This window comes from Chelonia mydas, chromosome 16, assembly GCF_015237465.2.
Source record: "Chelonia mydas isolate rCheMyd1 chromosome 16, rCheMyd1.pri.v2, whole genome shotgun sequence".
NCBI lineage: Eukaryota > Metazoa > Chordata > Testudines > Cheloniidae > Chelonia > Chelonia mydas.
Window position 1 is genome coordinate 25,436,844 of NC_057857.1, and position 15,460 is coordinate 25,452,303.

Sequence of the window (15,460 nt, forward strand, 5' to 3'; positions counted from 1 at the left end):
CCGCCTAGTTCAGTAGTGTTTCCTAATATCCAATCTAGACCTCCCACACTGCAACTTAGACCATTTTCCTTATTCTGTCATCTGCCACCACTGAGAACAGCCCAGCACCATCCTCTTTGGAACCCCCCTTCAGGTAGTTGAAGGCTGCTATCAAATCCCCCCCCTCACTCTTCTGCAGACTAAACAAGCCCAATTCCCTCAGCCTCTCCTCATAATTCATGTGCTCCAGCCCCCTGATCATTTTTGTTACCCTCTGCTGGGCTCTCTCCAATTTGTCCACATCCTTTCTGTAGTGGGGGGCCCAAAACTGGACTCACTACTCCAGATGTAACCTAACCAGTGCCGAATAGAGAGGAATAATCACTTCCCTCAATCTGCTGGCAGTGCTTCTACTAATGCTGCCCAATATGCCATTAGCGTTCTCATCCAGCTTCTCATCAACTGTAATCCCCAGGTCCTTTTCTGCAGAACTGCCGCTTAGCCAGTCAGTCCCCAGCCTGTAGCGGTACATGGGATTCTTCTGTCCTAAGTGCAGGACTCTGTACTTGGCCTTGTTGAACCTCATCAGATTTCTTTTAGCCCAATCCTCCAATTTGTCTAGGTCACTCTGGACTCTATCCCTACTCTCCAGCGTATCTACCTCTCCTCCCAGCTTAGTGTCATCTGCAAACTTGCTGAGGGTGAAATCCATCCCATCATCCAGATCATTAATAAAGATGTTGAACAAAACCAGCCCCAGGACTGACCCCTGGGGCACTCTGCTTGATACCAGCTGCCAACTAGACATGGAGCCATTGATCACTACCCGCTGAGCCTGAGGATCTAGCCAGCTTTCTATCCACCTTATAGTCCATTCATCCAATCCATACGTTTTTAACTTGCTGGCAAGAATACTGTGGGAGACCATATCAAAAGCTTTGCTAAAGTCAAGGTATATCACGTCCACCGCTTTCCCCATCTCTACAGAGCCAGTTTGCCTTCTATGATGAGATATCAGGTTGGTCAGGAATGACTTGCCCTTGATGAATCCATGTTGATTGTTCCTGATCACCTTCCTCTCCTCCAAGTGCTTCAAAATGGATTCCTTGAGGATCTGCTCCATGATTTTTCCAGGGACTGAGGTGAGGCTACCTGGTCTGTAGTTCCCCGGATTCTCCTTCTTCCCTTTTTTAAAGATGGGAACTATATATTTGCCTTTTTCCAATCGTTCGGGACTTCCCCCAGTCTCCACGAGTTTTCAGAGATAATGGCCACTGGTTCACAATCACATCAGCCAACTCCCTCAGCACCCTTGGATGCATTAGATCTGGATCCATGAACTTGTGCATGTCCAGCTTTTCTAAATAGTTCTTAACCTGTTCTTTCACCATTGAGGGGCTGCTCAGTGGTCAGCCTCCAAAGTGCTTGCAACCCCTCCCAGCTTGATGTCATCTGCAAATTTTGTAAGCATACTTTCCATTCCATTATCCAAGTCATTAATGAAAATATTGCTTAGTAGTGGATCCACAACTGACTCCTGTGGAACCCCACTAGATACATCCTCCCAGTTTGATATAGAACCATTGATAACTAATCTTTGTCTTTCAAACAGTTTTGCATCCATGGTCTAGTAATTCCATCTAGACCACATTTCCCTCGTTTGCTTAGGAGAATGTTGTGTAGGGCTGTGTCAAAAGCCTTACTAAAATTAAGATGTGTCCCATCTACTGCTTTCCTCCCATTCAGTTGGCCAGTAACCCCATCAAAGAAGGAAATTAGGTTGGTTTAGAATGATTTGTTTTTTGACAAATCCATGCTGGCTATGTAGGTGGCAGGGCTAGTGAAACGTCTCCAGACTTCAGGAGGAGAATCAGCACATGCTCAGGGAACCACTTTGAGGAAGGGGAAAATGTACACAAATTGCTTTATCAGCAGAGCTAGTACAGCTCACTATAATGAGTACAAATGTCATCTGATTCTCTTAATTTATGTTCCTTCCCCTTCCTGCTTCAGGAATGGTACTTGGATGGCGCTGGCTGGCTGTGCTATGTTCTTTCCCACCATGCATAATGCTCATGTTCATGTCCTTCATGCCTGAAACACCTAGGTTCCTGCTGAACCAGAAAAAACACAGTGAAGCTATGGCTGCTTTACAGTTTCTGCGGGGATCAAAGGTGGACCATGAATGGGAATGCAGGCAGATTGAAACCAGTGCTGAGGAGCAGGTGATGAAGATTTTGTTCTGGCTTACACTAAAAGCTTTGTTTATTCAGTAAAGAAGAAATTTGGTTGAATATGGTTATTAGGTACTTTGTGGGTGTGGTCAGAGATAATAGTGAAATTAATTGTTTCAGGACTTGACTGTTATCTTAAGTGTGACTTCTTCCCTTCTCCCTCCCACCCCCCGGCTGCCAAATCGCTGTATAGGAAGTGAGACTAGAACACTCTGCATCTATACCCATGTGGCCTGGTTTGCACATTCTTAGGATCCAAAGCTCCCACTGAAGACCAGTGGGTGTTCCAGATGCATGTGGAGTGGAGAATCAGGCCTCAAATCCCATTTTTTAAAAATTATTTGGAGCAGGTACCTAAATCCTTTCAGCCCCTCACTTGCATTGATCATTAAATAGCTGAACAATACAAAAAGAACTAGGAGGAAATGGAAATAGTAGAAGTATGGGCCCAAAATCTTCTCTCTCACACTGACAAACAAGAGGTTGGTGAAAACTTTTTTTTTCCACAGAGTGATCATGCAATACCTGATTTACCAGTCCTCATTCTGAAAAGCAACCTGCACAACACTTTAAAAAAGATGAGCTTGGGATTTTGAATTCATAAGCTTGCTAGACACTTAGGAAAGACACTGAATTTATAGCTAATTAAAAAGAAAAGGAGTACTTGTGGCACTTTAGAGACTAACCAATTTATCTGAGCATAAGCTTTCGTGAGCTACAGCTCACTTCATCGGATGCATTCGATGAAGTGAGCTGTAGCTCACGAAAGCTTATGCTCAAATAAATTGGTTAGTCTCTAAAGTGCCACAAGTACTCCTTTTTTCTTTTTGCGAATACAGACTAACACGGCTGCTACTCTGAAACCTAGCTAATTAAACAATCTGTAACCCCCTAACCCCCCTTTTTTGCCCTAAGAGTGCGGGGTGTTAACGGGCCATTTCACCTTGAATGATCCCTTAAATATGTGCTAACTACTTATGCTAAACTATGTTTGATCTTATATTTAGCAACACTGAGTACCTTTCCCAGATCAGCCACACTATGAGGCTCGTTCACCTGCACATCTACCAATGTGATATATGCCATCATGTGCCAGCAATGCCCCTCTGCCATGTACATTGGGCAAACTGGACAGTCTCTACGTAAAAGAATAAATGGACACAAATCAGATGTCAAGAATTATGACATTCATAAACCAGTCAGAGAACACTTCAATCTCTCTGGTCACTCTACTTCTGATCTCAAAGTGACTATCCTTCAACAAAAAAACTTAGGAAACAGACTCCAACCAGAGCCTGCTGAATTGGAATTAATTTGCAAATTGGATACAATTAACTTAGGTTTGAATAGAGACTGGAAATGGTTGATACATTATAAAAAGTAACCTATTTCCCCTTGTTTATTCCCCCCCCCCCCCCCCCCCCCCGCACTGTTCCACAGAGGTTCTTGTTAAACCCTGGATTTGTGCTGGAAATGGCCCACCTTGATTATCAGACACATTGTAAGGAGAGTGATCACTTTAGATAAGCTATTACCAGTAGGAGAGTGGGGTGAGGAGAGAGAAAGCCTTTTGTAGTGATAAACACCCATTTTTTCATGTCACCAAAGCTGGTGGTTTACTCCATAATTAGATTCACCAAACCAGCAACAAAAGAGCTTCTGCAGTACCAGACTGTCTAGTCAGAAGCCAAATGCCTTTAAGTATTGTAGCTCCTGGCTCTGATCCAGATAACCAAGTCTAATATAGTGAGAGGTTATTGAAAATCCGTTTCACCATATGTGAGGTTCTTTTTAACCCCAAAGGATCAGACACACACGTCCCCAGGTCAATATGAATTTCAGATCTTACCCAAATATCACACTGTCAGCCAATCCTTAGTAACTAAAGATTTATTAAGAAAAGAAAAGGAGAGTTATAAATGGTTAACAGATTATATACATACAAATGATTGCAAAGTCTTTATATCAGGTTTGTAGCAGTGATGGAATAGACTGCTGGCTTGGAAGTCACCAGAGAGACTTTACAAAAGATTGGAAGGTCCTCAGTCCATAGTTCAAGATGTTTCTTTTTGTTGTAGATCTATAGTCCAGAGAATTAGAATAGGAAAGAAGTAAAATGGAGGTGTCTCAGGTGTCTTTGTATTCTCCGCCATGTACATGAAAATTTACTATCCCAAACAAAGGCCACAGCCCCTGTATGTGAAAGTTACTGTCCCAAGATAGAGTGCAGGGTCACATAAGTGTATCATATGCTCCTACATGTTTTGCTGAATCACAGGGGGTGGCCATTAGCTCCTTGCTGTCTGAAGCATCCCCAAAAAATGCTATCTGAACAGGATGAGTTTCTTCAATGGCCCATTGGAAGAGTGGAGTGTCCCTGATGGGCCCTCAGCACATAGCTGCTTAGCCCTGATGTAAATCTATCTGGCAGAATACAACACATAGCCAATATTCATAACTTCAGATACAAAGATGATACATGCTTATAAACAGAATAATCATACTTAGCAATTTTTTTTCCATTGATACCTTACATGACATTCTTTGTGCAAGATTTATGGAAATTGTATAACAGTGTTAACAGTAAAATAAATGGCCACCTTTCTTATATGCAGCATCACAGTATGGTCTTATGATAGATCTGAATCTCAGTGGTGGCACTTCATTCAGTTATGCAAATCAAATAATTGTCACTGAATCTTTGCCTATGTCTTCTTTATAGCATGGACTAAGTATTGCTGAATTTAAGAATCCAGCCATCTACAAGCCATTTCTTATTGGTGTGGCACTGATGTTCTTCCAGCAAGTAACAGGGATTAATGCAATTATGTTTTATGCAGAAACTATCTTTGAAGAAGCTAATTTTAAGGTAAACCTTGTTCACTTCCATCTTTCTAAAATATAATAGATAAATGCAGTTTAGCCGGATGCACCAAACAGAAACCATATATGAATTTTGTGAATCTGTTGGAGTGATAGAAAAATGTTAAGTCTCGGTACCAGTTTGTGGTTTTGTTTGTATGTAGGCATTGGACTGTCCTTGTTCTGGTTGGTTAGTTTTAGTATTAACAGTTTCTTCAAGGAAAATAATATATTAGGCTGCTGGTCAGCAACTTTGCCTCCATTTCCGGGAAATGTAGTATAAGCTGCCAGAAACCCACTGGTATGGTCATAGGTCCACGCAGAATCTCTCTTGCCATGGTTACTGTTGTGTGCTTCAGAGGAAGTAAAATTTTTGTGTTAGGTGAAATCTAAAGTACAGCTATGGAGAGGAATAATTGCTGGCGTGGATCTCTAAAGAAAGATCAGGACATTTTACTAGTCATAATTTAAATACTATTTTTAAGTTAATACATCATGCAAAGTGCTTCTGTCTGGTGTCAGTTTTCAGTTTAACTGACAAAGATATGCTCTGTATGTTAGAATCAAACTATTTACAAATAGACTTTTTTTTTCCCATTAACTACTTTCATGCATTCATCCTCCCCTGCCTCAGTTTCCCTTGTGTTTCTTGCATAATCTCCAGGTCATCCACAGGTATGGCAGTGACAGAGGCTTGTGAGAGAATTAACTGCTAATAACAATCTTGTGTTAGTTTTCTGAATGAAATGAATAAAATTGAGCCTTTATGTATATTAATAAGAGCAGCGGTTGTGAACTGGGCATCTGGTGTTCTATCACTGACATTCTTGTTACCTGCTTCTGACTTTTCCAAAGTCATGTAATGGAACCATAATGTTATCATCCATGGCTACCTAGAAAATTCTCATCTGCACAGTATGGCCATTCAGAACCTTATGGTAGCAGGATGATATACAGCAGCAGTGGCCTATCTTATTGACCCTCCGAGCCGCATATGACAATCTTCAGACGTTCAAGAGCTGGGGTGCGTCTGTCAGTGCTCACGGCTTCTGTCCTGCAGGGAGGGGGCGCCTCTGGGCTTCAGATGAAGCACCGAGCCCCAGCTGATGCACCCCAATGGGTTGAAGCCCCAAGACTCCCCTCCCTGCTGGGTAGGTAGAGAAGGTGGGTGGTCATGCAAGGCTCTGCAAGCCACAGTTTAACTGCAAAAGAGAATTGCAGAATTTTGTAGAATATTTAATTTTTTGATGCAGAACCCCCCCCCCCTTCCCCCAGGAGTAACTTACTTGGTGAGGCTTAATGCTTGAAAAGCATTTTGAGATCCTCATATGAAAAGTACTGTGCAGAAGCACAGTATGTTAGTTAATACAGAGATCAGACCAAGATATCAATACTGCATACAAATCAGCAATACAAAATATGCTATTTCTTTTCTACCTGCAGCATTACTGGAAAATCCTAATCACTTACTGAACACCATGACATTGCTTCTACAGATTTCTTTTTTCTCTTACTTTCAGGACAGCAGACTGGCCTCTGTTGTTGTGGGTTCCATACAAGTGTTTTTCACAGCTGTGGCTGCACTTATTATAGATAAAACTGGGCGAAAAGTACTGCTTTCTATTTCAGGTAAAAAAAAAAAAAAAAAACCTCTATATCTTAAAATATAAAACACATGAAATGAGATGGCTGGTTTGAATCAATGCAAATGGACGAGGGAACGTCTAGACACTAGTTTGTCTTCTCCAAACCATACTTAAGAATCTGTCTCTTCGGAGAATGTGACTGAAGGAGCTAAAGACCTAGGTCCAGACTTCTCCAGTGTCCTGCATCTTTTTGTCTCTGGTTTGTGGGGCCCTTAACTTCCACTGTATCCTACATTGTAGGAATCCTGCTTCCATGTTGCCAGTTAATAACTGAGAACTTAAGATCCAGAAGCAATACAATGAGTTCTAAACACTCTGTGAGGCCTTTTTATTTAAAGGCTGGGACAATGAAGAAAGTGTCTTTCATCATGCAAAAACTTGCCTGCATTTTAACATTCCAAACTTGGGTCAGATATGCAAAAGCTTAAAGATACATTCTGTTGGTAAATGTCCTCTTTTTAAGAACAATGTTTGTAATACCAAAACTATCCTTGCTAGCCTACTGCATGAAGGTTTGTAATTATGCAGTGAACTGGTTTATTTTAAAACTTAACTTGAAACTTCTGTAGACGTAGGCTGGTGATTTAGAAGAACAGTTGTGATCAACTTATACACTGCACTGGAGAGTTATTCTTTCTTTCTGGGCCAGCTCTCATCACTCTTGCCTTCTTCCCTTTTTAAGATTTAAAAGATAATTATTATTATCTCTCATTTCAGATAATGCAAGGGAGAGATCTTTCCAAAGAAGCAGTTTGCTTTTAGTTACATTAAAATACCATTGTCTTCTGAAATTAGTGAACATTTCTTGTTTACTTGTGCCTATTTCACAAATAGGTTTGGTAGTATCAATTATATCAAGCAGGATTCAAACATGCATATATGTATACAGTATATTTGAATCCTGTAATTGTATGTATATTCACGATGATTGCTGAGGTGGTTGTAATTCTAGGTATTGGTACTTTTTGTGTGTGGTTTTTTGGTTTTTTTTTTTTTTTTGTGATCTCTCACCTGAGTCAGCCTGTAGCAAATAGTTCCAGAGGTAGTTTCTAAGGATGCTATTCTTATACAATCATTGTGGGCAAAGCACAAATGTGAAGAACTTCCATAAGAGGCTTGTTGTGTTTTTTTTTTTTGTATTTAATTTACCAATTCTGGTCTCTCAGATACAAATCTTTTCCAAGTGGCAATAAATCTGCAGTTGGTTGTTCTTCACTTTTGCAGGGGTCATTATGGCTATCAGCACTGCAGCATTTGGGTTGTACTGTAAAGTGGTCCTTCCAAACCCTAGGAATTCATCACAACCTGACTTACTGACTACACCAAATTCAGTATCTGCAGGAGCAGAAAACAACCTAGCATGGTTGGCTGTAGTGAGCTTGGGGCTGTTCATCACTGGTGAGTGGTCTGCCATTGTAATCAGGGGCTATGCAAAAAAAAAAATTGTCAGCAACTATAAAAATACTGGAGCCAGGACTACTGTATATCTCGGAAGTTCTCAAGTATGGCCTTACAATAGTACTGATCACCTGTGACCTCTGTTGACTCAGCTAAAAGTGTGAGAGCACAACACTTCTTGGGGATCAAGATACAAGGCTCTGCTTCTGCAGTCTGTACTTCACTCAGCAGGGACTCCTGCAGGGGCGTAGGATATTGATTAATCAGCCTGGACCACATTCTTAGAAATTGCACTTAAATATGTTTGGGGGTTTTTTGGAGGTTTTTTTAAGCTATGAATCTGGGTTTTATTAGAAGAAAGTGACCTTTCTAATGGAAATTTTGAAAGAGACACGGTGGCATAAGGGAATCGTTGAGCAGTGTAACGTTTAGCGATTACAGCTGAGCAGCAACTGAACTAGCAAAAAGGCAAAGGTCCTTAAGTTTAGGAAACTAGTTTTCCATTCCCATAGTTATTTTTAACATGCTTTGTGCCTTTGCTTATGCTGCTTGATAGTGATCCTACATATTATTATTTTTACTCTGTTTGCAACCGGTAATGAGTATTTTTTTCTTCCTGCACCAGTCAAAGTGAGGTAACTTTTAGGTTAGTGCAGGGCAATTGAAGTTAAAAATGTAGATTTAGTTTGAACAAACCTCCACTTCAGAGAGAGGAAGCAAAAAAAACCCAAACAAACAAAAAACCTCTCATTTATCTCAGCATGTTATCAGATGCTGGGGTTAATAATTTTGGGGGTATTGTTGCAACAAGTATGTACCAGGTTTGGAGTGTGTATTTTGTTACTTTCTAAGTGAAATTTTCCCTGTACAGCAGTCTGACAGGACAGTAGTTAGTTTGGGTAGAATTAACACTTATCACAGAACAGGCTTTGGCATTATTCACAACTTGCTTCTTTAAATGCAAAACGAGTTTACTCTTTCACCTTTATTTTCAATTTCAGGTTTTGCCCTTGGTTGGGGTCCCATTCCATGGCTGGTGATGTCTGAAATATTCCCACTTAAAGCTAGAGGGATTTCCAGCGGTGCCTGTGTCTTAACAAACTGGTTTATGGCTTTTTTAATAACCAAGGAATTTCATGATCTTACAGTAAGCACCATGTAACCACAATTATGAATCTTACCCCTTATGATTGATGGTGAAAGTTGATAAATGATGCTGTTGGCAAATCACTAAGCTATGCTCTTCCCTGGTAATGTGGTATTGCAAGTAGTCCTATGCAGCTTTGTTTTTTCTAATAATTTTCTTTTTCTTTCAGGGCTTCCTGACTTCCTATGGCACTTTCTGGCTTTTCTCTGTCCTCTGTATCCTAAATGTAATTTTTACTGTCCTGTATGTGCCTGAAACAAAAGGAAGGACTTTGGAACAAATAGAGGCTCACTTTCGAAGATTACCTGCAACCTGAGGTTCTTTACCTGTAGGAAAGTTTCCTATTAGGTTACTGTTCGTATTATTGCCTAAACTTTTCCAAGAAAGATCCTCTGGATTAGTAGGCTGCACGTGAATTTGTGATGTGATTACACTTAGTTTAAATCAACTTTTAATCAATATTGTTAACTTTGGCAAAAATCTGAATTGCACTATATGGAGAACCAAAACATTGTTCTCACATGCTGTACACATTCAGTTTCTTTCAGGTTTACAAAGTAGCAGTTGCTGCTAATTCACTGTGATATGTGAGTTATTCTCTCCTTTTCCCAGGTCTTGGACCTTCATTTGGGCTGTCCCTGTTTCTTTCTCTCTCTCTTTCCAATGTTCCCTTTACCTACTGTAGATTAGTTATGAACAACTGCTTTTAATGGATTAGCTGGTATGCTATTCATTCTGTCTCTCATTACATGAGCCAGTCCTGTGTGTTTATGGATTGGAAGGAAGAATCCCTTCTTCCCTGGCCCTGTGCTGGTGTTCACCACAATATGTAGTACAAATGAAACCTGTTATTGTCTGAACTGCATTAATTTCATATCCTATTTTAGTTCTTCCACTGTCTTCATCTGTGCTTGTATGGGTAGTGGCCTGACTACTGAACAAAAGCCAGGCCCTTGGTGAGTACAACAGTCCTGCAATTAATGCACTAGCCATCAGCCCTCTTCCAATGTTTTATGCCTGATAAATTGCTGAACACCCTCTAAGAGCCCTAACTTCAGGAAAGGGTTTGAGCACTGCAGGGAAAAATATCATGATATTTAGTTGTAATCTTTTGGGAAAACCAGAGCATCTTAAAATTTCAAATAAGTACCTTCAGAGGTGGTAACACTTGACAATGGATGGTGTGTTGCTTCTGCTCAGTAGGTAGGGGGAGGGGCTTCATCCCTGGGACCTTCACCCAGGTTACACAGCCCTTCAGCATTTGGTGGGGCTGCACCATCTGGGACCTGACAACAGTTCTCTCTGTCCCAGGATCTCGTTCCTCCCCCCAAGGAATGTCTTGCCATTGACCATCACCTTCCTCTCCAACTGGGGGTCCTAGGGGCCTGAACCCAAGAGCCTCCACACAGTCATATAGGTTGGGGTCAGGAGGGGGAGCCTGTCCACCACCCCACCCATCTGGCTGATAGCATCTATGGCCTTGGGACCCAGCAAGGGAGCTAGACACCAGGGCTTTTCCGCAGAGTGCTCCTGGTTCACATCGCCAGCCTGCTCAAAGGCAGTGAGGTGGGCATCCACATCCCCCCGCTCCTTAATCAGGGGCAGCAATTTATATAGAGGTTCCCTGTGGAACTGGCACCCCGCAGTCTATCCCTACTCAGCCCTGCAAGGTCCCCTGTGCTTCTCCGCTCACCAGTTCATGCTGCTGCTGCTTCTCCTGCAGCTCTTTCTTGGGCTCTCGCTGTCTCTCACAGTCCTCTCGCGCTCTCGGACTCAACTCCAATTCCATCAGTCTCCGATCCCCTGATGGGGAACCCAATCGTGAAGACCCCCATCTGGTTGGGGACAGGAGTCTTAGGGATGCCTGGCTACCACTCCAGCTGCCCCCAGATCCTGCTGTAGCCCCATTTGGGTCAGAAATCTGTTCCTTAGAGCGGTCATCATCCTCCAGCTGCACGATTAGCTGTGCTTTGCTGAACTTTCCAATGCGCAACCCTCTCTTCTTGCACAGGATTACAATGTTCTTAAGGAGATGGTGATAGGCCATCACTTCACTGTTCCCAAGTTGCTGTGGACCCACAGGCCTGTGTGCTCTCAGCTCCCCATGGTTTTCCGGGAGAACCCCTAGTGTGCCAGCCCTTCTCGAGGTCACCACCTCTTTGCCAGGGTTGAACTGCAGCCTCCTCCGCCCCTTGGACTGCTCGCTGCAATCCCCAGGGGAACCCTGTTACTGCAAAAGTCCTTCTCGCTCCTAGGGCCAAGCCGCAGGCTCCTCCGCCCCGAGACTGCTCACCGCAGTCCCCAGGGGGACCGCATTACTGCACAGTCCTTTTCGCTGGTTACACACTCAGGGGGGTTAAGCATAGCTCCTCCGCTCCTCTCTAAGCCTTCAGCACGCCTGGTCCTCGTCAATCCCCCTTCGTTTTACTGCTCCCCAGTCACTTACTGCAGGAAGCACCGTCCACAGGGTGCAGTACATCCCACGGCTACCACCAGTTGTCACGGAGTCCCCGGGCGATGCTCTGGAACTGCTCCCTATGAAGCCAGTCAGGACTCGGGGGGAGCCTCCTCTCTGTGAGCAGACTGTCTTCAGGGCAAAAAGCTCACACGGCTTCCACTTTCCTGGGTCTAACTTCGGAGCATTCAGCATCCCCTGCCCCTCCGTGCGCTTCCCACAGCGAGTCCGCCCAGGCGGGGTCCTGGGGAAGCCAGAGGGTCCTGCCCCCCAACTCCGCAGTCAGACGGGACTCTCAGCCAGCCAGTAAAACAGAGGTTTATTAGATGACAGGAACATGGTCTAAAACAGAGCTTGTAGGTACAGAGAAGAGGACCCCTCAGCCAGGTCCATTTTGGGGGGCAGTTAGCCAGACAACCATGTCTGCACTTCACTCCCCATCCCCAGCCAGCCCAAAACTGACTTGCTCTCCACCCCCTCCTCTGGGCTTTGTCCCTTTCCCAGGCCAGTAGGTCACCTGATTCCTTTGTTCTCCAACCCTTTAGCTATCACCTTGCAGGGAGGAAGGGCCCAGGCCATCAGTTGCCAGGAGACAGCGTGTCGGCTATTTTTGTACACTGGCCCTTTGCTCTGCAACAATTACACCCCCTTATCCCACCTAGAGACTTAAGAAATGCACAGGGGAAACTGAGGCACCCCTACAGTATTCAGAGGAAACATTAAGAACAGTCCCACTTCATCACAAAAACAGTTGTGGTTCACAGTGATGGTCATCTCATGGAAATACCTCCTTTTTCACTGACTAATTTTCAAAAGAAGGGCAAGAAGAAAATTTCATAGTAGTGTCCGTATTCCATAACTACATTTTAAGAAATATATTAACAATTGTCTAATCAGATGTACTTACAAGTTACTTAGCCTTTCAAACAGTCTTATAAAAGTCTGAGAGACAGCCGGATAGAAATGACACTGACGAGGCCTTTACTCATTGGTGGAACAGAATAGAGTAGCTAGATGGAGGGACACAGAAGTAGCCCTAGTGCCCCTTTTGCTCCAGATGTGGAGTGGCTGATACAGATGTGGAGTGACTGTGGTATAAAATGAAAGAAACTTCAACATCTCTGTTAAGTATTAGGCCTATTTTATAAATGGGAAAACTGGAGGCACACAAAGGTTACTGGACTTTTTCATTGTCACACAGTGAATCTGTGTTCAAACCAGGAATAGACCTCAGCCCTCCCTGTCCTGTGCTCAAATGATGCCATCTCTAAAAATTTTCAGCTGGAGAAAAAAAGCTGCAGTGGTCTCAAGGCAGTAGGTTCTGCCTGTATCTTATTCACACCATGGAGATCAGGGGTGGATGGGACTTAATGGGATAGGAGATAATTCAGTATCTTTCTTTGCCTTAAATGAGGTCATCATGCTACTGTCCCAGATCTATACTACCCATGCTTCCCACGTGACTGCTGCACAGAAATGCCTTCAAAGATCAGGTGTGTTGCACCTGTCAGCCTCTGCTTCAAACACACTTATTTAACTTCACCCCTTCCCTTTTCCTTTTAAACATACAGTCCCTGTCGGAGCAGAAACCTAGTTTTCCTTCTGAAACCATGAAAGCATTAAAGGCACAGAATGTTCATATACTTAAGCTGCAAACAAATGTTGCATATGCAGGCCCCCTAGTATACATGGGTGGCAAGAAATTTAAGACCATGGGGGGGGGGAACGATGGCTGAATATTGAGTAGGGGGACAGGCCCTATTTCTGATCCAGGCAGATAAGCTGGCCACATCTCTGTTTAACTATTTCCCAAAAATAAAAGTACGTTTCCCTTTGCTATGGCAATACAAATAATATAACAGTTTCACCAGCATGTCATGGCTGTATGTAGCTAACAAAAGCCAAAACTAGTGCTGCTATCTACAAATTTCACCTTTATAAGACTGTTAGAAATATTAACTTTTGAGTGAAGAGTTGCTATTACATGAGCTATTAGGGCCCCATTGGCACTGTACAAACTGAGGTAGACATAGTCCCTTCCCCATAGTTCAGGATTCCACCTAGAGGAAGTATTCAGGTTGTTACATAGTGTTAAGCACACTTTGCAGCATTATTCTAGAGTCAGTCTGACTAATAAAATGTATGCACCAATTTTCTACTTCAAGCACTTTTCATAATTTTAAAAACACATATTAACCCAGCGCAATAAATCCATTTTAAACAGGTCTTAAACACAGCACTTGGAGACCTTCCAACCCAACCCACATCTAGGACCTCAAAGGCGCCATAATGGGCAATGTTTCTGTACCTGCACCTGGAAAAGCATGGGAGAACAGGCATGTATTTTCAGTGAATAACTTAATTAAAAGGTAAATGGCCCAGTTCTCCTTTCATTAACACCAGTGTAACTCTACTGACTTAAAGGGCATTACACTGGTACAAATCAGGTGTAACTGAGAGGAGAGTCAGGCTGAAAAGGCCTGCTAAATCATTCCTGAAAACAAGAGAAAATGTTGGCTGAGTTGTACACATGTAGTGGGAGGCTAGGAATGCTCAGTGTGTGACTGAAGTAAAAATCAGTGAGTTGACAACTTGACAGGGAGGTAAGACTGGATTGGAAATTCTTTACCAGTACAGCCAATTGCTGGGTGGGCCAGAAAGTTGGTTTCTGCTAGCAACAGAAGGGGAATGCATCCATGTCACAAGGGGATCAAATCCATCAGCAAACCAGACAACTACAGCTCTCTGCCCCAAACTGTACATTAGCAGATTCAGTAAAATGTGCAAAACGAAGCAAATTTACCAAATATAGTATTTGTGGCCACACTCTAGAAATGAAAACAGAACTTGACTGCAGTGCAAAATATGAATGAGTTTACTCAGACTATCTAAAATAAGAAGATGTCACACACACACACAAAGGGGGGGGTGGGAACCCTCTTCCATGAGTCTGGGAGTGAGGGGTGCCAAAGCAGAGACATCTTCCTGTTCCGAACCCTGCCCGTGAATAGGCTTGGGAGAACAAAGAATATGACTTTAGAAGCCCTTCAATGCAGGAAGGGCTTTTGTTCAAACCCTGCTGATACATGTCTTCTCCTCTGAAATGACAACAACATCTCTTAAGGAAAAAAAATCTTAGAAACACTTAAACAGGGAAAACAGTGACCCAAAGCTGCCCCTTATGAGAATACCACCACTCCTTCCAGACTACAGATGAATGAACAACATCATCAGAACGTCGAGAAACTACCACCTTTGGAAAGGAAGAAAAGCACTGTCCAGTGCTTCATTGGTCTAATAATTCATTAGTAAAACCAAACAACAGGCTCATGTAGAATTTCATAAATATTTATTACATCTCAATGAACAAAAAAGTACCTGCTGCTCCTTCACAACAATGGCCTATTGCACTGAAAACAGCTTTAGTTATTATAGTAATGATTCCCTTTCTTTACAGGCTACATTCAAAACACAGTACATATACATTACTTGCGATTAAAAACAGTGGCAATACAATAGATTTTAAGACACTTGGTGGTAGTTAAATTTTTAGATCACAAAGGTTCAGCAACAGTCTAAAATCATTGAGGTACATAACCCACTGCTAACATTCAAGCACTTCAACAAAACAAAATCAGGGTTGACACAAACTGCTTTGTACAAACCTTAGAATCCTAACATCTTCCATTCAACTAGCTAAATACTTAAACAAGAGGCAGTAAATAAATGTGCAAAGATA

General features: G+C 42.6%; 1 protein-coding gene across 15 annotated transcripts in view; it reads left to right on the plus strand.

The window, feature by feature from the left end:
• The window catches only part of SLC2A8 (solute carrier family 2 member 8), a 116,982-nt gene that overhangs the window by 79,866 nt on the left and 21,656 nt on the right, over positions 1–15,460 (plus strand). For 13 of the 15 annotated variants that reach the window (XM_043530555.1, XM_043530554.1, XM_043530565.1 and 10 more), the window contains 6 exons: positions 1,993–2,204; positions 4,936–5,082; positions 6,596–6,704; positions 7,946–8,119; positions 9,121–9,266; positions 9,436–10,131. In XM_043530555.1, coding sequence (XP_043386490.1) covers positions 1,993–2,204; positions 4,936–5,082; positions 6,596–6,704; positions 7,946–8,119; positions 9,121–9,266; positions 9,436–9,582 — 935 coding nt within the window. In that variant the 3' untranslated portion in view covers positions 9,583–10,131. Of the gene's footprint in view, positions 1–1,992; positions 2,205–4,935; positions 5,083–6,595; positions 6,705–7,945; positions 8,120–9,120; positions 9,267–9,435; positions 10,132–15,460 lie in introns of those variants that run through there. The other 2 variants (XM_043530557.1, XM_043530558.1) reach the window with 2 other exon arrangements.